Below are 24629 nucleotides of genomic sequence, written 5' to 3'. Positions count from 1 at the left end.
TTGACTGCTAACATATGTGTGTTAGTGCTATAGGTTATAAAGGAAGCTACAGTATTTCAAACCTTTTTTTTTACATGTTTGTCCTTCCAAGGTCTTGCCTGTGGAGGTCACTGAGCACAGGCACAAAAAGAGGGGGAGTTAGAACTGTGTAAATGTTTCAGCTAAAGCACACAATCATTAGATTTTCACCTTCTTGTGTGTAGAAACAGCTGTGGGAATGTAAGGAGGGAGGTATGTTTGTAGGACGGGCCAGAAAACAACACACGAGAAGAAGTCAGGAGAGACAAAGACGAAATTTGACTTTCAATGTTGGTGTGCAGGTGTGCAAGTGTGTATGTGTGCGTATGTGCATGTGTGTGTGGTGTAAGAAGCTGCCTGCAACAGGCAGCGCGGTGTCACTCCTGGAGAGCCCAACCTCCAGAAACCTCCTACACCTACACACCACAACACCTTATTGGTTAAACAGGACCACAAGCTGACTGGCTGTTACAGCAAAGTTACCACCTAGTAATGTTTTCACCTCGTACGTTCACAGCTTGTTACACTACAGACTCCAGCAAATACAGAAATCACTTAAACCATCTTTGATGTTTTTTTTTTTTTTGCTAACACAGTTTCTTTGAATGTTTGCTCTTCAGCAAAAAAGCAAGAAGCATGGAGACATGAGTAAAATGTGTGTGTGTGTGTGTATGTTTTTCCCAATCCGCCTGTTTCTATGTGTTTGCATCTGCAAGCCCATCTGTCCGTCCATCCCTCTGTGTGTCTTTGTGTTTATCTGTCGGTCTTCTTTGCCCATGCCATGTCATCTGATCGCGGTTTCTGCCCTGTGAGTCGTTTGATCAACTCCTCCATCCGTCTCCAAAAGCCCAGCTGGTCCAGTGGATAGTTACACCAACCTGGGATGTGAGGAAACAAAGAGAAAGATATGAAAAATATAGCAGAGAGAAGTGAAAGAGAGTCAGCAAGGCAGACAATGTAGGATTAGAGAGGAAGAAGTAACAAAGCAAGAATTGACAGGAACAAACAGAATGTGGAGAAATTGAAGAATTCTAAGTACAATGGTATATTTAGTCTGGAGCAAAGTGGTGGACTGACTGACAGACACAGTAATGCTGCTAGGCACAGATCATGTGTCCCTCGAACATTTAAACCTGAAAGGATGCAGTGAACTCACTATGACCCACCTGCACTCATCCAGGACTCTCTGAGGCTTTGCGGGGGCGGTTAGGGCAAGGCGGCGCAGAGATCATAGTTCATAGAATCTACCCTAATTCCCCCCAGGAACACTGCTCAACCTTTCAGACAATTTTTTTCACCAGTGGCCACTCGTGGTATTGCAGCAAAAAAAAAATCCCCTGCGGCCTAAATAGCATTTTCTCTCCATGCCACCACTGTAAAAGAGAAATATGAAAAACTGTTGACGAAACAAACACCTCAAACTACTGTTCGATACTGTACTGAATCATGTCTATGATGCCCTGATGATGTTTTACCGTCCAGAGGATGTACCATGTTAAAAGGTACTGCCATCTTGGGCTTTATTTATATCATATCTTGCGCAAGAACAGTTTTTTGTTGCTTCCTGTTTTGCTCATTTTTCTCAATGAGTGAGAGGAAAACAAAAATCCTTCTCAGAAAAAAAGAAAACAAGCATATTTCCCAAAATGTTGAGCTGAGCTTATTTAATATTTTACCGATTATCCATAGAAATTCTATTTATAGCGTCTTATCACAAATCACAATCATATTTCACATTTGATTGACTTGATACTGCCTAGATGATTTTGGCGCTCTCTATACTCAACTCAAAAAGTGAAATTTATACAGTTTTGTAAATACACTGTAGTTTTTTAAAAACCACACACATTTTATTGGGGACCCAATTTCCCTGTGAGCCACTCAGATGACCACCTGTGGGTCCCCAGGGAGTCACTGCATTAAAAAACCTATCAACATCACTGCAGACAGACAGACATTACCATCTGTATAGATATGCTGCTATCCTGGCTAAAAAGCAAGTCAAAAGACAAAAAGCCCATGAATGAAACCATCATAATATAATGTGATACAGCTAAACGTTTCATTATTCAAGTAGATTATATGGAATGACCTGAAGAATGACACTGATGTATGAGCCCAGACAGATCAGTCCATATTCTTGGAGCCCTGAAGGGATTTTGCTACCGTATTAAGATATTTGATTTGTCTGTGGCCCCGCCCACTGCTCCAGCAGCACCCACAGGGTGAACACTGGCTCGTATTGACCTGTTTTCAGCCATCCATTCTCCAACCTCCATCTTTCAATTCCACTCTTTTTCCTCTAAACATCCTGGACTCATGTTTCTGGTGTATCTTTTCCTTTTTCATCTCTTTGCCTGATATAGCAGCAAACCCCTATTTGCTATGTAAAGACAGAAGAGCAGAGAATAAAGTTACACTCTATGCACACAAGTGTCTCTATGGTTGTGTTGTGGTAAGCTGGTCCAGCCGTGCATGCATGTTAGTGCATGTGTGTATTTCACTGACCAGCTAATTGCCGCCACTTTGCACAGCACTTACATGCCAGTTAACACTGATATTGAGAGTGCATCGTAATGGAAGTGCAGCGCCCACCCTCTGGTTACCCCCTGGTTAACACCGTTAGCTCTGTTTGCGCTGTTGCCATTGTTTATGGAATTAGCACCGTTAGCTGCCAGCCACTGGCTCAGGCAACTCCATGCTGAGAAATGTGTGTGACAACTAATAAATTTCACCTACAGCCCCTTTAACTTCCTCTTCTCTTCTTATATTCTTTCTTTCTTTCCCTCCTTTATCCCCATCTGCAACCTGATCCTCACTCCTTCTATCTACATCTAACCTCCTGTCTCACTCTCATCATCATGCAGACTAGATTTTAGGTGGGGGTAGAGAGATGAGGGGATTCTCCCAAAGGATGTCCTTAGCCCCTACTAACACAGAGACAGACACGTGCACTTGCTCGCACACACACATTCCCAGATTCTTTTAAAGTCTATGGAACTTTAATAGCTATGACTCTACAGTATGTCTAGAGTAAATACATTAATGTATGTATGGCTGCAGGCCAAAGTACATTTACATGTACACATGCATGCATGCATGACTGTACACGGTCTCTGTACATACATACTGCTCCAACACACACATACACAAACATGTACAAGCTTCGGAGCTTTAGATGCAGCCGAGCAGTCCCATGATATTTAAGATAAAAGGCCTTTTTACTATTATTACCAGACACACACACACATACACACAATCCGTACATTTGCATGGAGGGTGTAACACTAGCATAAATGCAGTTTTACTTTTGTAAGCCCACACAGTCACTTACACAAGCACACAAATGCAGAAATAAAAAAGATGTCAGATGCACGAGCGCGAGCACACACACACACACACACACACACACACTGGCAAGAAGCAAATAGAGACATCCACATGGGCTGTGTGTACTTAGGCTACCCTTGTCTGATGCTCACACACCACCACCCATGATGTGTTTACATAGGGTGCATGCTATAGCTGCGGGGATGTGTGTGTGTGTGTGTGTGTGTGTGTCCCTCCAGTGCCCCTCTCTCTGCTGGAAGACAGTAAAGCAGCCAGAGGTTTTGTTTGATTTCACTCATTCCTTCCCTCCATCTCTCCTTCTTTCTTCCTTTTCTTCCATTTCGCCTTCTTTCGCCACACACTTTCCTCCAAATCCCTGCTACCCACCCCTTCCTCACCCTCCCACTCTCTCCCCTCCCTTCCTCCCTCCCCTGTCCTCCAAACCCCCCCTGCCTGTGAAGTCCTATTTGTTAGAACAGACAGCAGGTTAGCATTAAATATACATGGGGATTGTCAGCCGGTGGCGAACACAAAGGCAGCTAGGCGAGCCCCAGTGGAATCCAAGCCCGGCCCAGGCAGCCAGGCTGGGGGAGCGGGGGGCCGCCGCCGTCCCCTGTGGGCCCCGCGACCGCCACCAACCCACCTCCCACCACTCACTCACACACACACAGGTTAGAAACCGAAGAGGAGGTCAAAAAGACTAGTGCACACACAGATGCTCGAGTATGCAGATGTGTGTGCGTGTACAAACACACACTCTCCCTGTGACACCCCCCTCAACTCGCTCACACACACATCTGTCGTCCGCAGGGGCGCAGGGTGACGTACAAGCTGAAACCCCCTTGTGTATCCTCCCTCTTTTCTCTCCCTCTCACCCAGATGCACACAGAATACCGAATGTGGATCTATTACAGAGGCCTCGTGTCTCTAAAGACACACACGCACGCAAACAGAACATTTTCTTTTAGTTATTTATACGAAGCCGACAGACAGACAGACAGACGCGACCGCCATTTTGTCCCAATCTGCAGAGAATTGTTAGTGAAATTATTCTGGAGTCATCAGCTTCAATTATGGCGATCTAAAATGGCCGCCCACAACATACACACTAATAATATCTGATAGTATTCAAAAGTCATATTACACACATTCTATATACTTCAATGTCTCAATATTGTGGGGTGAACATAAGGGTTGACAATATGTTTGTAAAGTATGTTAAGTACTGATATCCATAGTCTGAACCCTCAAATGTAGTTGAACTAATCCAATGGAACGGGTAGTAATCAATTAAAAATGATCCTTATATAGCCAATATGGGGTTTTGAAATCAATGGTTTTGTCTGTTTATTTTTGATGAAGTTATCCTAAATAACAATATGCTCTTATTTTAAAAGGAAGTTAACATGAGTGCAGAGTTGAAGGCAGCACTGACATGATAGGCTGAGTGAGTTCAATAATTGGACTTAGGCCCTGATCGGCCCCCGGTTGCAAAACCTGAGGCACACCACACTGCCTTTTTTGTTCAAGCCCTGATGCCACAGAGCGATTTTTGCAGCTTGCTGCGTCTTTTTTTTTTTTTTTTTTCTTAGCTTAACGGCTATTTTGCTGTGAAGTAAACTCACAGACCTGTACCTTAAAATCTGCATGAAAAATGGACAGACAAAGGGCATTTAAGGACTGGACACAGGAGAACAAAATCTGTGCAAATACATTAGACCTTCAGAAAAAGGAGAAATCACAGGGAGGACCACCAGCTGGTCCAGGAGCTTTGCCTGGATGGTGGCAGGTTCAAGGTTTATTTTCTCTGGGACGGTTTGACAATCTGCTTTTAATCGTGAGCCTAATTATGGTTGGTAAAATGTTATAGACTAGTTTAGGTTCCAATGTTTTCAGATGTGTCTTGCAGCTTGCCTATAGGGCGACAATGAAAGTGAGCTAATTTTAACCTAACACATGCCATGTATGCTACTACCACCATAGAAGGCCCCCCTCACAATTCATCTGATCGGACAATGAGAAAAAACAATGACACTGGGTGCTTTTCTACTCTAAACTGAAGTTTGTTTGTGTGTGTGTGTTGTTTTTTTTAAATGGAGGCATTTAAGGCATTCCCTCAAAAACTGAAGGCACATGGATCAACACAAAAGCAGGGAGCAAAATACTTAATTCTCTTTGAAAACAATTACAAAAAGCTGTCCAAAGCTGGTGAAACGCAACTTCTTATAGATTTACTTTTTTGATAAGGGCCTTTTTGAATAATTCTCCTCTAATTTCTGAATAGCAATTTGTAATTGTCAAAACTCAAATTTGAATGTAAACAATTTTAACTTGATAAATGAATACTTGAGTGTTGAAATGACAAAATACCCTGGTTCAAGTCTGATAACAGTCAAAATATTTGTCATGTTGATTTATTTTGTGCTTAGGCAATTTTATGTTGTGTGTTATTGTTATGATTAATTGGGTATAATGCAAGGAGTCATTCTGGTGACCTTGGGGTTTCAGACGCGGACCATGTAATGTCAATAAAATTAGCACAAATACCTGTTTTGAATCCAGTCGGGAAAATACATATTCAATCAAATCAAATAAAAGTTTTTTGCACAAGACTCACCAACTGAGCACACAAACCATACAACAAAACATCACCACAATATACAAGTTTAAACTAACAATAATTACACAAATAGTCACAATCAGCTCTAAAATTATACAAAAATTTCTTTTGTTGAGCAGAATTTATCCAATCTGTTTTTATAAGAGTTGACTGAAGGAGCCAACACTACACAATCTGGAAGCTCATTTCCTGCTTTTATAGCACAGAGTGTGAAGAAGTTTTTCTCTTTTCAGAGAAACACCTTAGTGGAAGTAATTTTAAATCTGTTATTCCGAAAGTAGATAACAGGCCCTGCCAAAAAATTATAGATTCTGTGAACAAGCTTAAAGATCTGAATCATGTCACCTCTGTCTCCTGAATGCTAGAGTTAGTAAATGTTGCTGCTCATATGGAATCTCTTTCAGACCTGGTATAAATTCAGTAGCTCTTCTCGAAATTTTTCTATACATTTTAAGTTATGGGGACACCAGACCGAATTTACAAAATCAAGATGAGAGCTCATCTCTGATTTATTCAGTAGTAAAAATATTACTTTGAGTGAATTTTGAAAAGGTCATTTGACATTGTTTCAGTAATGCAGTCAAATAATAGCTTTAGCATGTAAAACCCAAAAATTTACTAGTCATGGTAACACCAGTTCTTACCTGTAGTAATGCAGTAGTATGTCTCATGCGGCGAGACATGGTGGATGCGGTGATGTTTCCGTGGCAACACCAGATGCCAGTCCTGGAGCAGCGTGACCCAGCGCGGGAGGCCAAAGTAGGAGTGGCTCCACTTATGAATCTGATTGGTAAGCGTCACAAAAACCGCCAGGGCGAAGACATAGCAGTCCCAGGGATAGGACGCCGCCAAGACCTCTGAAAGGTGACAAGAGACAGACAGACATTTACACACAGAGAGTGAAAGAAAGAATGCGAGAGTAAAGTTAATAGAATAATTGATCAAACTGTTTAGTGTAATGAAGAGGGCCAGCATGAAGGCGTAGTACTCCCACAGAGAGGATGCTGGCAGGAGCCTCGGAGAGATGAAGAGACCGAGGGGGAGGATGAGGAACGGTGGGGGGGAGAAGAGGAGGAGACGGAGGGAGATAGGGAAGAGTGGCAGAGGAGAGGACAAAGACAAGGAGGATAAAGAGGAGAGAAGGTAAAATGTAACATAACATCAAACCAGGAAGAAAGTAAGCAGTGGATGTCAAGATGTCTTCCAAAAATCACAGACTGTTTGCCCACATCAGAGAGGCCAAGTAGAGATCAGTTGTCTGTCATCAATGTATTCAACTGTTTTCTATTACAGTGTCATCACCTCAGCACCGCAGACATCAAGAGGAAAAGTTAAGGCACTTATTTAGAGGATGAGACACTTCAGCCCTCCACGCCTGAGTGTCATCAAACAAGAAAATCTGTCTTTGCATTCTGTCTGTTCTTTATCGAGTAAGTAAAAGTCCGACTGATGTTCAGATGGAACCATGAATCATCACCCCCCCTCACCTTTTAATATTTAAACAACTTCTGCAATCCCACTCTCATACTCTAAAAGAACTACACATCATTCCTACACAGGCGCCCTGGGACTGGACAGAATGTGTGCCATGTTTTTATGTGATATTCAGATGGAGGTGCAGTTGAAGTTGGAGTTCAGATGGAGGGTAAGGAACAGGGGACAGCAGTTTACTGACTGTGTGAGAAAGTCACACCAAAACAGCATTTGGAGTGCATCTTTCTTTAATGTGATGTACTTTGTTTTGAATCTGGAAACAAAGCCAGGACTTAACACAACAAGAGGAGGTCTTTCAAAGCTGTAAACCAGTTGGATAAAAGGTAAATTAACTTTGTAGGGCTGAAGGGGGACTGCAAGAAAATTTTCAGTTTAGTGTAATCTGGGTCTAGAGTGAGGTACGGCTGTAACAATATCAATCTGGATTGATATGTCTATTCAACGATCAACGATACAGTATTATCAATGCAAAGTAAAAACATCAATACATATCATCTTTAAGATACGCCTTTATTTTGAAATTTCCATGGCACATCCGTGTCACAAGGTGGCTGTGGCTCAGAGGAAGAGCGGGTCGTCCACCAATCGGAAGATCAGCGATTTGATCTCCGGTTCCTCCAGCCTACATGTCGAAGTATCTTTGAACAAGATACTGAACCCCAAATTGCTCCCAATGGCTGTTACATTGGTGTGTGAGTGTCAGCCAAGATAATTACTGATATTGTCTCTTGGCGATTGCAGGCCCTTGAATTAAACTAAATGAAAACAGTTTTGTGGAAGACTGTCATATCAGCTAATATCGTATAACTGTTAGAAGAATCAATATAATAACATACTGTGATGAAACTTGTGATTTAAAAGTGAAGCCAAATTATCATGACTGCCCCCTGGTATCTAGCTGCAGTATAAACCCCGCCCCTTCCATGTTAGCAGATGGGCCAAACTAAAACATCAAACATGTCAAATTAACTTTTCCAAAATATTTTTTGGTCACTTTAGCTAGTTTTATTTGTTCATTTTTCTGACAAGTTTGGTTTTAATTAGTTACTTCATGCTATGAAAAGGGGCTGTGACATCATGCTTCATAGCTGTGATTGACTCGCTACTGAGTCAGGGGGCCCCTTTATCGTGGCTCCACCCCCTGATCACCACTGGCCACAGACTCTGGCTCCAAATGACTTCACCAGCAGCTTCTACTGGGCGACCTTTTGTATTATGTGCCTCATGTTGTTTGCTGATTTTACATGGTGTTCTATTACTGTGTGGATGTTTTAATTCATTCAATACATCAAAAGGTAACATTCATGCTTAACATACATGAAAAAATAAACTCAAGACACCCCCTGTTTCACAATAAGCTTCCATTCACATTTCCAGAGCCATAATCACTTTCCTTCTTTTACTGTGAAAAATCAGCAGTAAGTCTTAAGTTTTGATCACAGCAGAAGAAATGTCTGGGCATTATTTGAATACAGACATTTATAGAAGACTTTACAGTATGTGACTGGGCCAATTAGCCATCGACGTGAAAAAGATGCTCTTCAAATATGTGATGGTAGTCATCACACAAGCTGCTTCAAGAATGGAGCGAAAGGGCAACAAGCATCCAACGGTGTATATTGTTCTCATGATGGCAGCAGGAGCTACTGTTAACACTGGTCGGATGCAGAACGGATGGACAGTGGAAAATAAACAACTATATAAACTGTAAACCTGAAAGGGGATGCAATATTTTTTTTTTATTAATCTGATGATTTGTATACGTATCATTTACAGTTGTGGAATGTAAACAAGAACATTTGCGAAAGTGCAAATCTGAGGTACTTGTACCTTAATAGGGTATGTATATACAAATATTGCTACTTTATACTTCTATTCCATGACATTTAAGTGGGAAACATACATTTTACGTTACTATGTGTAATTGATGCCTGTAGTTACTAGTGCCTTTACAGATTAAGATTTTACAAAACAAATCATAAATGATCTTATGAAACATGTTGCATTGTTATAAATTAAAGAATTCAACAGATCAAATAACCTTAACTTGTAATGGAGTATTTTTAGAGTGTATTACTTATTTTTATACTACTCTTGTACATTGAATTAGCTCAGAGTGTACCCAGCTTTACTGACATCTGTCATGCAAATCTTTTTTTCTTTTCAAACATTGCAAAAATGTGAACTAAAAGCATCTTTGACAGCTGGGCATAAGTATTTCATTAGGTTTCCTAAAAGCAGATTTACACCTAAAGCTGTAGCAAGAGTACTTGAAGATGAGACTGTATTTTAGGGAAGTAGTTCATGTTTGTAGTGTCAGTGTTGATGTGAGCTGACAGGTGACAAACATGTCAGGACTCATATGGTGTGAAATGCTGCTGCTGCTGCTGCTGCTGCTGTTGTTGTCATTTGAACAGAATTTGGATTCGGATCTAATTGAGCCACCAACATTTTACTCAGTAAGAGGTTTCTGTCATTCGTTTCTGTCCTCTGCCTTAAACCAAATAGAAGCTTACAGCCTGTCGGTCACAGCGCTAACTCTTGCTATTCACTTGAGTCTTTCTGTTGGTATGACTTACAGCTGTCCTCTCCCCGTCTACTTCCATCCCTCGTTCTCCCTCTCTTTGGTTAAAACAGCGATCTCTTGACCCCGGTTCAAGTGCAGACATGACAGCGGGAGATGTCACCTCATGGCTTTCAGCTTTTCCCATCTACCTCTGTCTCCGTCTTTGTCTGGTGACCGCTTGACACCGTGAGGAGCTTGACATGACAGGTTTAGATGTCATCTAACCGCTACATGACCCTCTGCCACCCCCCCACGCTCTCTGGCTTCCTCTCTTCTTCATGCACTCTCACCCTCTGTCTCAAACTCTTAGCAGTGACCTCTTAAGGTGCAGACATGACAGGTGTAGATGTCACCGCGTCTCTTCCCGTCTCTGTCTCGTGACCTCTTGACTCCCTGCGGTGTTTGACATGACAGGTGTGGATGTCACCTACAAGTGAACCTCACTGCAGCTCTCTCCCCTCTAATCTTCTCTCCCTCACCACCCCCCATTCGCTGCTTCCTGCTGTAGAAAAGCAGCTGACCTTTGCAAGTTTCCCTTTGCTCCTCTTTTCTCCATCTCTTGATGTATAAAAATTCCTGACATTCTTTCAATTTCTATCCAAATTCATCACTGCAAACTAGGGGTGTAACGGTACACAAAAATCTCGGTTCGGTACGTACCTCGGTACACAAGTCACGGTTCGTTTTTTTTTTTCGGTACAGTAATGAAAAAAATAGACAACTATTAAATATCTTTTACTTATTGGTAACCTTATTAAAACATACCACCACAGCAGTTAACTCTTTTTACGCAATTTTTGAATGAAACAAATATATATAAAATCCTGCTTTTTCACATTGTTTGAATGAAAAATATAAATATAAATTTCTGCTTTAACAGTTTTACTCAGTTAAAATAAAAAGTATAGTGCAGCTGGTCAGCTTTAAAGCCTGCTCAGATTCAGTTTTACTAGGAACTTACTTAGCTTTCCCACTTTGTTAAAGTGCAGTAAACAAAACATGCTTATATCTAAAGTGCAGCTTAAACAATTTTACTCAACTCCAATGGCGTTGGTTATTTCTTTAGCGCGATGGTCAGGGAAACGCTCTTTCTTTTTAAACCACGACGATATCGTAGTTCGCACCAGATTGCTTTTTCTAGTCATGCCGGTTAACGTTCAAACTCCGGTGGTGTCGCTTTAGATGCGTTAGCATGTTAGACGTGTTTCCAAGTACATACCCGACCGCTGTTCTGCAGTGTCAGCACACTGCTTTTGTCTTGTCAACTTGTTTATTTCCATCTTCGTATTTTACCCTGAAACCAAAGTGTTCCCAAACGGAGGACTTAAGGTTTGCGGGTGGGTCTTCAGGTTCGTCAGGCTCACTTGCCATGTTGTCAAAATGCAAGAATGCGCTGCACAAAGTGAAAGCGGAGATTTACGGGACTCAGTCCGTCACTCAATTATGTCCGTCGGGGAACTAGATATTTTAAATGGTTCAGCTCGCAAAAACGGAATTAAAATAAAACAAAATAAAATAAAATAATATCCTGCGCCCAATAATTCGGTACAGGGTCGTGCCGAACCGAAAGTTGCGTACCGAACGGTTCGACACAAATACATGTACCGTTACGGCCCTACTGCAAACTAAATGTAAATTAAAAAAAAAAAAAAAACAGGCATGAGGTAAGAGAGATCATCTAGCTTCCTAGCTACAGTTGGTAACTGTAATAAGAATAATTTATACTTTACTATTGTCACTCTTCTGACAGTACTGCACAAGACATAATCTGTGGAAAAATTATATTCCTCTGCCTCCTCTCAGAACTTCTGATGGCATTTGCCACAGCTGAACGAAAACAACCAATCAGACACATTTTCAGAAACATAGTTTAGTGCACTGATTGGCTTTAAATGTGAAAATTTGTGAAAAGGAAGTGGGCACCATACGGTTTCCTGCTTTGGAAAATCAGAGGCTGGGAAAAAAAAAAAAAAAAAGAGATCCAACTGTAAAACTGCTCGCATTATGTCATCCACCAGCGGGAGCATTTATTGGTCCGATGCTGCACAGCGCATTCTGGTAGTTGAAGGTTTTCCATCTCTTTGGCAAAAGCAAATACCACAGTCCTTTTTCTCTGTCTTCTCTAGTTATGTAACACCAAATTCACAAGTATTTGTGACTTTCAACTGCGTAGACAGCCTACTTTTATGAAATGACCATCTTTCCAGCAATGAAATACTTCTTTAACTGGTTATATGCAACATAATTGCGATGCATGACAAAAATCACCTGACGGCACTGTATGGAGAGAGAGATGCTGTGCTGCTGCCAGAGGAGCTGCTGACTGAGTTCCCTCTGAGCGGTAACTCACAAAAAAGAGCCTGAGAAATCCGGGGTTATTCATAAAAATTTCAGGACGCCCAGGCCTAACGACACCACAGTTTATTCCACGCTACTGAATTGGCACATCGGTACTTGTTACCCTAAAAATGTACTCATTACTTTTGAGACTTCTCAAAAGTACCTGTTTTTGTCCTCATTCTTCATGCAATATCAAGCGATAGGAATATCTCCATCTTCCAAGCGAGCTTGCTGCTTTGTGACTGAAGACGCAGTGCAGCGACTGTGAAAATGAGGGGCCTCCCTAGTGTAGTGGTTAGAACACTCGTCTTCCATAAGGAAGGGTTCGAATCCTGCTGGGGTTGACGTCAGCAAAGACATGCAGTTACAGCAGGTACCCATTGTCGAATCAAACAGGATCAGATTAATCTGAGCCAAGTCCTCAACGAGGGTGCATCTCAAGCCTGTCATAGACGGGAGGTTCCAGAAGTGAAAAAAAGCGGATTCAAGCAGGGTGATAACAAAAGTGATGCTGTAACAAGTTATCTGTTAACTGGTAACTGAAATTTTATCAGTAATTACTACTGGGAAAACTCTTCACCACTGGAAAAAGCAATATTACTACTGTAACGTTACTGCCCAACACTAGTCAGGATAAAGTGACAGTTTCTGCAAAATGACAAAAAATATTTTTATACAAGTTACCAACCACAACTTTGAGGTTAGCAAAACTGAAACTGAAAAATTATCAAAGATAAATTCTTATCTTGTTTTAGTAATTATTGAAATTATAACATGTACAGAGACAATTCTGGCCAATAAAATCATAGTATAGTGTTTTTAAAAAATAATAGTGTTTTTAAGCAATATAATTAGTTGTGATCATAATTTCTTTCCAGTGTAACATGCTATTACTTTGTTCAAGAAAAAGGCAGTCCTTTTTGTTGGCAGATTCCTCTGTCTTTGAGTACATAACAAGCGGAATGGTTTACTGTATTCATGGCAGCAGACAAGACTGTCAAAGATGCTTGTGAGCAGCTCAAGCTCATAAAACCGCAGCTAACTGATGTCAACTCCCCTCCTCTCTGCCCATCAGTGACCTTTCGGCTCAAGTTGAGGTGCAGACATGACGGGTGGAGATGTCCCCTCCTCAATAACAGGTTGCTCCGTTTCTCCTGCTGAGCTTCCTCCTCCGGTCCCTCCCCTCCTGCCCTGCACCCGTAAGGTCAGCGCACATGATTACCTGCATAACTGCCCCATGCTTCCCCACAATCAGTGGACACACTTCAACGAGCAGAGTCTGTGTTACCTTTGGTATCCTGCAACACTAATATAAGTCACTTCTACACTTTGTTGGACCCTGCAAAGTTGACCTTCCAAAGTCCTTAAATTGACATTCTAGCTTTATGCAGGGTGACTGCGAGCAAGTTAACAGTGTATGTGGGTTGGAAAGCGGTGAGGGATTACATCCATGCTGCTGCACTCGCGATTCCCACTGTTTTGTTAGGACATCTGTGCAGAGGGGGTGAGATCACAGGACAAAGCTTGAACCTCTACAGGTGTTACAGTTCCAAGCTTCTCACTCACAGGTGATAACAACGTGAATGAGGAAATGTTTCACACAGGATGCAAAAAAGTACACGTGTTTAACTGGTTCTGTGCTACAAAGCCAGAGGAGGAATTTAAGATCAGTGCGTGCCTATGTGTGTGTTACCTGGTGCGTATGTGAGGAACTTGTAGGCCATGTGAGCCAGTGGTAGGATGGGGATCATACAGTTGTCGCCATTGGTTTCAATGAAGTCGTGGCGAGTGATGGCGGTTGGATCGATGTGGTGCTCCCTGAAAGGACGAATAAATGCCTGCAGATAAAAGAGAAAGACAAATTATGAAAAAAAAATTAACAAAATAATCATTTTTGTAAATTCCCCCAACCTTTAAGCAACAGCATTTATGTGAAAGAATATAATAATCTATCATGAGCTTATCTGTGAGCCAGAGCGGTTTTTGCGTGGAGACTTATTTGAATGCAGCACTGAAATGTGAGTCCTACATTCAGTAAAAGACTGGGACTGACACTGAAGTTGTTCCTCTAAGTGCACCAGTCTACAGGCTAATGCACAAAACATAGAGCCGTATAATTACTGAAACTATAGCTAATCAATTCTGCAACAGTGTACATCAGAAAAGGCTGCATCTTATACCTTATACTAGTCCATACCCATTGAGTGCACAGTTGCCCACGTGCAGTTTCACATGGTGTGTGTTTGGGATACAGGTCATAGGAAATTGCAGATTAAATAGTCAACTGAACCCATTAAGAAGAGCAATGTATTCAGACAGAGTTTTTGTGAATTTGATAGTACGATTGCTTAATTGAAAGTACAGTAGTACCATTGCCAATAGTGAGATAGTTAGTGGGCAAAAACTGTACATTAGTAGTTGAGGTAGCACGTTGAAAGGCAGATAGTTAAAGTGTTTATATGTTGTATTGACTTAAAATGGGGGTGCACTGGCAGTTCACATGGGAAAGGTGCGGCTAGCCCTTGTTGCAGCAGTGGGGGTTGGAATCCGGCCTTCGTCTCATGTCTCTACGACATACGGGGCATGAGATACGCCCATTCAAAGTTTGCAATTTCAATCGGTTGTTATAGCGCCCCCCTTTGGCCAATTGATGTAATATTGCTTCATTCGCATCCTCCCAGGACCCTCTACCACTGTGCCAAATTTCACATGGATTGACCAAGTCAGTCCATGTGAACGTGGAACAGAGACACAGACAGAGTTTTCATCATTATATAGTAAGATATGGGGTTTATTAAGTGAAGATTGAAATCAACATTGCAAAAGAGGTAGAATTTAATCCTGAAGGCCAAATGCAATCATTTAAATAAACAGCAAATAGAAAATTCTCCTCAGTGTCTTTCCTCTTGATCTCTCGGTTAAACACACACACGTCCACTTTCCTCCAAATGGAAGTGATGTGATGAACAATAGGCACAAAAACAGGAGATTTTTCTACTTCATTTACATTCACTTTAAATTGGAACACAAAACAGACACTGGAAAGCATTGTTTACAGCCTTTACGCAAATGCAGATCAAATGCACACACACACACACACACACACGCACACGCACAAACACACACACATCACGACTCAGCGGTGCCCAGCAGCCTGCACAACCCCAAAGCTCATATCCAGCATCCTAATAAACCACAGAACAGCAGTCGGCTTGCGCAAAAACACTCATACACATAAATGACCCATGGACGATACACACAAACCCAAAAATGTAAGCTTCAAACACACACCAACACACACACAAGCTCGCAAACCCCACCTGCACTGTGCAGAGGCAGACACCTGTCTGTGAGAGCATGGGGGTCTCAAATGAAAGACTGAATCTGAATCTCAGAAGCACAAAAGAGGACAAAAAGAGACACACACACACACACACACAAGCACACACAGGATAAAGGTAATTTATTTCCCTCTGTGGAAAAAGCAAAAAAAAGGTAGGTTTGCATCTGTATTTCCACAGTGTGCATCTGTGCGTGTGGAGCAGTGGAAGCATCAGCATGGAAACTCATTATTGTCGCGTTAGCTGTTCGAACCAATCACACAAGCCTATCAGCGAATGTCATTGGTAGGTGCCGCGGCAGACACAGAAACTATCTGTTGATATCTCCACAATTATGTACCCATCTCTGCTCCCCCTCCCCGTATTCTCTACCCCACCTCTGCTCTCCCATCACCCCCCTCCTCTCGCCGCAGCCCTCAGCCAGATGAAAGCCCGGCTAAGCCGCGGAGGTCGTGCCGAGCAGGGCGGCATCAGCGATCCCAGTTAACGGCGGGCCACCGGTCGCTGCATGTCCTCTAATCCCACACCGTTTAACGGCCCGCCTCGCACGACGTCCGTTAATCACCAGCTCACATCGCCCATCGCCCCAGCAACCAACGCTGTCCCACTGGTTGGACGGACACGCCCTTCCACCCCCTTCCCTCTTTTTTTTTTGTCCTTCCGACCTTTATACTGTATTTTCATTTCACTTTTTGTTGGTTCCTCTTTCTGGCCACATATTTCCATCTATGCTTATCCTTTTTTTCCTTCTGGAATTTAAGAAGAAACTGACAAGCCATTTAGTTAACTCGACTTCGACGCTCTAATCAGTCTCATCAGAGAGCAGCATTAGAGACATGCTTGTTAGATATGTAAGAAAAAAGAGAGAAACTGACATAAGGAGGAAAGTATTGATGCTTTTAAAAGAGAACAGTTAGAGAGGAAGGATTTTCAAACATATATCCCTAAACTGTAAGCACATCTGGCAAATTTCAATGTGAATCGAGCATCATTGGGAACTAATGAGCGTGACTTTGTCCTCAAAGTGGTGTCATTAGAGGACTGCTAAATCCTTGTTGAGTCAATTAAAGCTCAACGACATGACGATGACAAAAATACAGCACGGCCCAAAGCTTCACTAAGGAATAGTTGTAAACACCACTGGGAGAATGTAGTGCACTTTTTAAGATAGTGTTGCAGTTTTAGCACTGGGGAGTAAAAAGGCTTTTATGGATTCAAATCAAAGCAAATCATTGTTATACAATTCCTAATGAGGGGCATTAGCAGTGTGCAGTATGGGAGAGTTTTATGTACAGCATAACTTTGAGGTAGAGCGGCGTCACCTTGCAATTAAGGGAGGCTGATTTTGGTGGCAAAAAAGAGCATTTTGTGAATGTTGTGATTTTTACAATGTGCTCACTACGAATAATAACAAGAAGTGGATTTCAATTTAGCCAAGGGATTTAACACACACGAGAAAAGAACCCCAATAATCCAGAAATCCAGTCATTTTATTGGAACAATGTTAATTACAGCTAAAGCAATTAATCGATTAACCGTTTAGTTAATTAACAGTAAAAAAAACAATAAAAGTCTGCAATTATTTTTAAATTGATTAATTGTTTCAGTAATTTCTCAAGCTATATGACAAACATACTCTGGTTCCAGCTCCTCATATCAGGTGATTTGCTGCTCTATCTCATATCTCAAACTGAATGTCTCAGGGGTTTTGGTATTGGTTTAGTTAAACAAAACAACATTTGCACACATCGCCTGGGGCTCTGGAAAGTTAAAATGGGATCACTTTTTTGTTTCAAAGACAAAATGATTAATTGAAAAAATAATCAGCATATTAATCCAAGATGAAAATCATCATTAGTCGCTGCCCTGATGTTTATATGGTGTAACTGTCTTTGACTTTCAGTTAGTGAACCTTGGAAGATATGAGCAATATTTTTGCTTGGATTAAATTAATATTTTAAGTTTCAAGAAAATTTCACAATAAAATGTGAATCGGTGCATGTTTCCATTCCACTACCTTTGTGTAAATATATTTAAGAGGACAAGAGAAGATAATAGAAGATAATAAGATTCATTCAGAAAATATGGTTAAAACATTTTTTTTTTTTTTTTTTTTTTGGCTTATTCTCATAATATTAAGCAGCACATCTCCACATGCCTGTTAGTAACTAACCTGATTAAAGGGGCTCTCATATTCCAACTGGCACAGAATTAAATTATTAAAACATTAAATTAAATTATTATTATTCTCATTTTATTTTAATATATTTATTATGCAGTGTCCGCAATCTGACCTGCATGCCCTTTTTTTTTAACTCAGAACCAAACCCGGAAATAAAATCACTTTTTTTTTGTGGGTCGTCTGCCGGGTATCTGCGAGTACCCAAGCTGATGCAGGACTCTGGCTCGGATACATCACAGCACTTCCTTGTTGCTTTTTGAATTGGTGTTTTGTCAGCAGCCATGATGTTAAAGAGCAGGGTGTCATGTGTCTGGAATCTGACAATTTTTTTTGTCTTTTTTTTTTTTCATGTAATGTTTCCACCTAAACTTTTTCATATGCAAATCAAAAATGCTCATACAAATGGAACATATTAGACGTAATTTCTGTAAAGATTTCCCCCAGATCCTGGAGACCATACTGGCTATACTGGCCAACAGCTTTGACAGATAGAAAATGCAGTTTCCAGAGCAGCTCTAACTGCTCCGTGGCCTCCACTGCTGGAAATATTATTTATGGACACTATAACAGCCGACTCTTAGGACTGTCAGATATCCCCTTGTGGTGAAGTTACAGAGGGCAGGAGTCTATATGTGCGGACAACATGTGTCATGTCTACATTAAGGGCTCTACACGGTGTCTATAGTACAATCTGAGCAACTTCTTTAAAGAGGTCTTAACAAATAACAACAGAGAGCAGGGAACAAAGCAAGAACATACACATGTACACACACAATACATACATACACAAACAACAACAAAAAAAGCAAAGAAATGACAGAACACACAAGTAACAAAGAGCGACACTGGCTTCAAATGTTTCGTCTACGTTCATAACTGCAACCACTATTAGCCTCAGGTGTTCTCTGTTGTGCGCATCTTTGATATTCAAACTAACCTTAACTGGGAGCACAGGCCTGCTTTATTCTCAGTCTCCACACACACACACACACACTATATTTTCCACTAGCCTATTGCCATCCCTCTGTTCTCTGCAAAGGTCCATTCTTCTCTTCCAGTTAAAGTCTTTATTAGAAGTCTCCTACAGTGTCCAACACACCATGCAAATCTCTGACTGCCGCCGTGCCTTTGGTCCCAGTAACCACCCCAAACCCCAATAACTGCCACACTGTAAATAAACATCAAACCACAGAGTACCTTTAGCAAACACAAACAGTAACACAGAGATTGAAAAAGCATCGTTTAGACTCTACTGAGGGTTCAATGCGTGTGTAAGAAATGTGTTGTTATCTAGATAACGCAATGTGGCAACAAAGGAATCAAAATACATAAGGTTTAGAGTTACACACTGACCGGACACAATGATGGGACAATAACCTGACAGAAGGCATTACTCTAAAGCTCAATCAACATCAAATCAAAAAGAATGACATCAATCCTGAGAATTTGTCACACTGATCAGACTGCCAATAATGTGCTGTCCACAGCCACACAAAGCCTCCGACAATAAAAGTCTCCTGTGTGGAAATACTAATTCATGATAGTTTATTAAATGGAATATTAACATTTCAGAGGCATGAATGTAGCTCTTTATTAAGCTGTTTACAGTGACTGCATTTTGTGAATTTGCAACTAATTCACAAAATTTTAATTGATTTTGTGAAGTTATCAGTAGAGGAAATGTCCACTAGCAGCTAGGCTAATTTATGCAATGAAAATGTGTTTAAGCTAACAATGGGTCACTATCAGAATCAACTGTTTTGTCTGTGAGCTTTGACGGTTATTGCTGAGCCAATTTCATACTTTTGTAAACACCCTTGTTGTTGATCCATGTTTTATGGCTATTGGGAAAAGTTTGCCTTCAGTGGTTTAAGCCAGATAGCCCTGAAGTTTTAGGGGAAAAGATGATGGTTTGGGTTCAAATGAAAAGATTTCTTCCAGAATAGGCTTTCTGACAGAAAGTTCTGAAGGTTAACCGATTACATATGCTGACTGACTACAATTATTTACAATTACTTATGAATAGTTTATATTTTTTTTGTTCAAAAGCAAAAATGAAAGGATGGCAGCTTCTTCTGTAACAGACATGTGATATCGTCTCATATCAAATCGCAAATCCCTGAACTGGATCAAATTGAAATTTTATTGTGGCAAACTTTATGATATTGGCTAGTGGTGGTGGGCGATAAAACGATAACATATCATCTCGCAATAAACACTTATGCACTGTCAATAGAAAAAACGTTCGCTATAACGTTCCATAATGTTACTGTATTCTGTTGGGAAAAAAACATGAGGAAAGCCACGCAAGTTACCCTCGCAGTTGGGCTGTGCAAGGTTAATTGCATGAACACACTCACTTGCTTCCTGGTAACCTAGCAACGGTGTCACGCAAACAGCTAACAATGTCAGGTTTGGTTGCGCTTATAAGCCGTGACTTGGGGCTTATTTTTTTGTAAAGTCGCTCACAAATATTGGTCGTTGCGGGTTACTTTTTTTGGGGCTTGCTGCTAAAGTAGAGTTGCTTATTTGGGCTTGCTCTCTAAATGTCGCCTTTCTCTATATACAGTACAGGCCAAAAGTTTGGACACACCTTCTCATTCAATGCGTTTTCTTTATTTTCATGACTATTTACATTGTAGATTCTCACTGAAGGCATCAAAACTATGAATGAACACGTGGAGTTATGTACTTAACAAAAAAAGGTGAAATAACTGAAAACATGTTTTATATTCTAGTTTCTTCTGATTACTGCTTTGCACACTCTTGGCATTCTCTCCATGAGCTTCAAGAGGTAGTCACCTGAAATGGTTTCCACTTCACAGGTGTGCCTTATCAGGGTTAATTAGTGGAATTTCTTGCTTTATCAATGGGGTTGGGACCATCAGTTGTGTTGTGCAGAAGTCAGGTTAATACACAGCCGACAGCCCTATTGGACAACTGTTAAAATTCATATTATGGCAAGAACCAATCAGCTAACTAAAGAAAAACGAGTGGCCATCATTACTTTAAGAAATGAAGGTCAGTCAGTCCGGAAAATTGCAAAAACTTTAAATGTGTCCCCAAGTGGAGTCGCAAAAACCATCAAGCGCTACAACGAAACTGGCACACATGAGGACCGACCCAGGAAAGAAAGACCAAGAGTCACCTCTGCTTCTGAGGATAAGTTCATCCGAGTCACCAGCCTCAGAAATGGCAAGTTAACAGCAGCTCAGATCAGAGACCAGATGAATGCCACACAGAGTTCTAGCAGCAGATCCATCTCTAGAACAACTGTTAAGAGGAGACTGCGCCAATCAGGCCTTCATGGTCAAATAGCTGCTAGGAAACCACTGCTAAGGAGAGGCAACAAGCAGAAGAGATTTGTTTGGGCCAAGAAACACAAGGAATGGACATTAGACCAGTGGAAATCTGTGCTTTGGTCTGATGAGTCCAAATTTGAGATCTTTGGTTCCAACCGCCGTGTCTTTGTGAGACGCAGAAAAGGTGAACGGATGGATTCCACATGCCTGGTTCCCACTGTGAAGCATGGAGGAGGAGGTGTGATGGTGTGGGGGTGTTTTGCTGGTGACACTGTTGGGGATTTATTCAAAAGTGAAGGCACACTGAACCAGCATGGCTACCACAGCATCCTGCAGCGACATGCCATCCCATCCAGTTTGCGTTTAGTTGGACGATCATTTATTTTTCAACAGGACAATGACCCCAAACACACCTCCAGGCTGTGTAAGGGCTATTTGACCAAGAAGGAGAGTGATGGAGTGCTGCGGCAGATGACCTGGCCTCCACAGTCACCGGACCTGAACCCAATCGAGATGGTTTGGGGTGAGCTGGACCGCAGAGTGAAGGCAAAGGGGCCAACAAGTGCTAAACACCTCTGGGAACTCCTTCAAGACTGTTGGAAAACCATTTCAGGTGACTACCTCTTGAAGCTCATCGAGAGAATGCCAAGAGCGTGCAAAGCAGTAATCAGAGCAAAGGGTGGCTATTTTAAAGAAACTAGAATATAAAACATGTTTTCAGTTATTTCACCTTTTTTGTTAAGTACATAACTCCACATGTGTTCATTCATAGTTTTGATGCCTTCAGTGAGAATCTACAATGTAAATAGTCATGAAAATAAAGAAAACGCATTGAATGAGAAGGTGTGTCCAAACTTTTGGCCTGTACTGTATATCCGTCTAATAAGTTATTTAAACACATGATAGTATGTCTGACTGCAGGATGTTTCCACAGCTCCGCTCCCTCCGCCCTTCTCCTTCTCCACATACACACAGGTGACGGTCAGTCAATTAGACTTTCACATTCAAATTGGGCGATTAATGGAGGTTCCTTAACTATTTCACTAACAAGTGGGCGAAATATGGAAAGAATAAAATAAAGATTTGTAGGAAGAGAGAGGATTAAAAGATTCAACTTCAAGAGGGGGACGATTGAAAGGCAGTGTGCAGATTCAGATTCTGTGTGAAATATGTACTCATTATTCAGATCTTGTTCAGCATACCAGCACTGTTACAGTGAAAGTAAAATGGCTCGTTATATGCAACTTCTTTACTTTCATTTTCATTCATTCATTTATTCTTTCCACGTTTTTGGTCAGCTAGTTGGTTTGGTAGAGTTCAAGGGCAGTAAATATAATGTATTTGTAAAGTAATTTTGGTTGCTGGTCCTGGTTGCTTGTTTCTCTCCCTAGATCTGGCAACACTGAACACAACACAGCGTGGAGTGAGTAACAAGAATGAGTGCGGATAGCGAGGAAATAGTCGAGTAGTAGTTTTTATACCATTTTGTGTATTTTCATTTATTTGAGTGTTTTCTAATGGTTGTGTTGACATTACCTTTTCCTCCATGTGCCTTGACTGATGACTGTGATTGAAGTCAGAAGAAAGCTATTGAGTTTAAAATAAATGTGTTAAAATGTATTCATTTTCTCCTGGTCCCTATTTAAAATAGGTTATAAAAAAATTATCGATAATTATTGTTATCGATCAGTAAGAACCAGCTATATCGTGATATACTTTTCAGCCATATCGCCCACCCCTAATATTGGCAAATATCATATGTTGTCCAAAGAATCAATATAATACCATGTCATGATGAAACTAGTGATTCACACACCTAGGTGCAACCAGCAGAAATTTATTTGCCAATAAAGACCTATTAGTAAGTGTATATAGGTTGCTAGGAAACATCTGTGGCACATTTTCTACATAAAAAGGAATTCACTGTAGCCTCACAAACTGTAATATAAAATGCAGTTTTATACCATTTTGTATTTTCAGCTTTGTTATGTCATTTTTATAAAATGTAATTGAAAGTCTTTCTAGTTTACATCACTATCAAACAGCATTATATCAAGTATCAGGTCATGTGTGTCAGCCACATTAGATATAACCTCTTCAACTCTTGACTTTAAATATCTAAAATGGGACAAGTTTTCTCCAGGACTCCCTGCTGCTGTCCCTGCCGAGGGTTAATACAGAGCTTAGCAAAGAGCTGTCATATGGGCAGCTCCATCTACTTGGAATGAACTACAAAAACTGAAATTACAGACGTACACATAGACTCACGTCCAGCTGGGATAGAAACATTGTCGATGTAAATATTATGTGGATCAAAGTCAATGTGCAGGCTTCATTTCTAACTCTAATAACTCATTTTACAAATTGGATTCTGCAAACAAATATCAATGAGAGTGATGACTCTAACTATAACGTGACGTGTGTTTAAGACGGTACTGCTTCATTATAATCATGACACTTTGCACATACCAGGCTTGGATGTTTTCATCTTTTAGTTTTTCACATTTTTTCTGATCATATAGTATGTATGAACATAATTATCTTTAATAAAAGGGCAATTTTTCCCCAGTTTGTAGTATTAGGGGGTTCAGATTACATCAGTTTTTAATAAATAGTGAATAATATTACAACAGTAAGCAAACATTAATAACGTGAATGTTCAACATAAATGATAACTATTGTTATAATTAGGATGCCTCAGGTCTCTAAACACACAAGCATGAATATTTCCACTAATTAATTATCAATGAATATTTCATAAATACAAGAAATATAGGATGAAATACACACACCCACTGAACTCACATCCCATCAATCAAAACAAAGTTCACATGAACCAATCTGTAAGCCACACCTGATCACACTGGTTTTAATTGGCTGAAATGAGAATAACCTTTACTCTAATTGGCTTTGGGAAATGGGGCAAAATGTGTGTGTGCATTAATGTAGGTGACTTGTTGTAATGTGAGAATTAAGTGTATGTGCATCCATCATTATATACGCCCACACACATTATGTGCATGCATGTCTTCTGGTGCTGTACAAGGTGAGGCCGTACACAGTATGTGTCCACATGTGGGTGTGTGTTATGTGTGTTTGGGGAACCATGGACATTACGGTCTACAGGGACATCCCTCTGTGAGACACTGACATTTAGTTTCCAGGTCACTATGGCAGTCCTGAGGCTCAGGGGATTAAGGTGCAACCGCCATGCTGCCATGGTGACGCAGCCTCAGGAGGGTTGGGACACTGATACGGTACAGTTTCTCCTCTGTAGTCCATAATTCACTGGGTCACAAAAATATTTAGTGCATTTTTAAATATTATTCAAGGGTTGGCTACAAGCTTTTATTTTTGACAATACCTCCAAAAGTAAAACTACAATTGTATGCCTTTGCGCACCAGTCAAGTTTCTCACGGATGCTTCGCACACATC

General features: G+C 40.8%; 1 protein-coding gene across 1 annotated transcript in view; it reads right to left on the bottom strand.

The window, feature by feature from the left end:
* Nucleotides 1–269: 269 nt before the first annotated feature.
* Nucleotides 270–24629, bottom strand: part of peds1a (plasmanylethanolamine desaturase 1a) — a 59100-nt gene continuing 34740 nt past the window's right edge. Inside the window, exons 4-6 of the mRNA XM_033635414.2 lie at nucleotides 14062–14206; nucleotides 6613–6825; nucleotides 270–896 (exon numbers count right to left, since the gene is read on the bottom strand). Of these exons, the coding sequence (XP_033491305.2) occupies nucleotides 772–896; nucleotides 6613–6825; nucleotides 14062–14206 (483 nt within the window). The 3' untranslated portion in view covers nucleotides 270–771. The remainder of the gene's footprint in view (nucleotides 897–6612; nucleotides 6826–14061; nucleotides 14207–24629) is intronic.

This window comes from Epinephelus lanceolatus, chromosome 5 (assembly GCF_041903045.1).
Source record: "Epinephelus lanceolatus isolate andai-2023 chromosome 5, ASM4190304v1, whole genome shotgun sequence".
In the NCBI taxonomy this organism is placed as follows: Eukaryota; Metazoa; Chordata; class Actinopteri; order Perciformes; family Serranidae; genus Epinephelus; species Epinephelus lanceolatus.
This window is presented reverse-complemented; position numbering and strand designations above follow the sequence as displayed.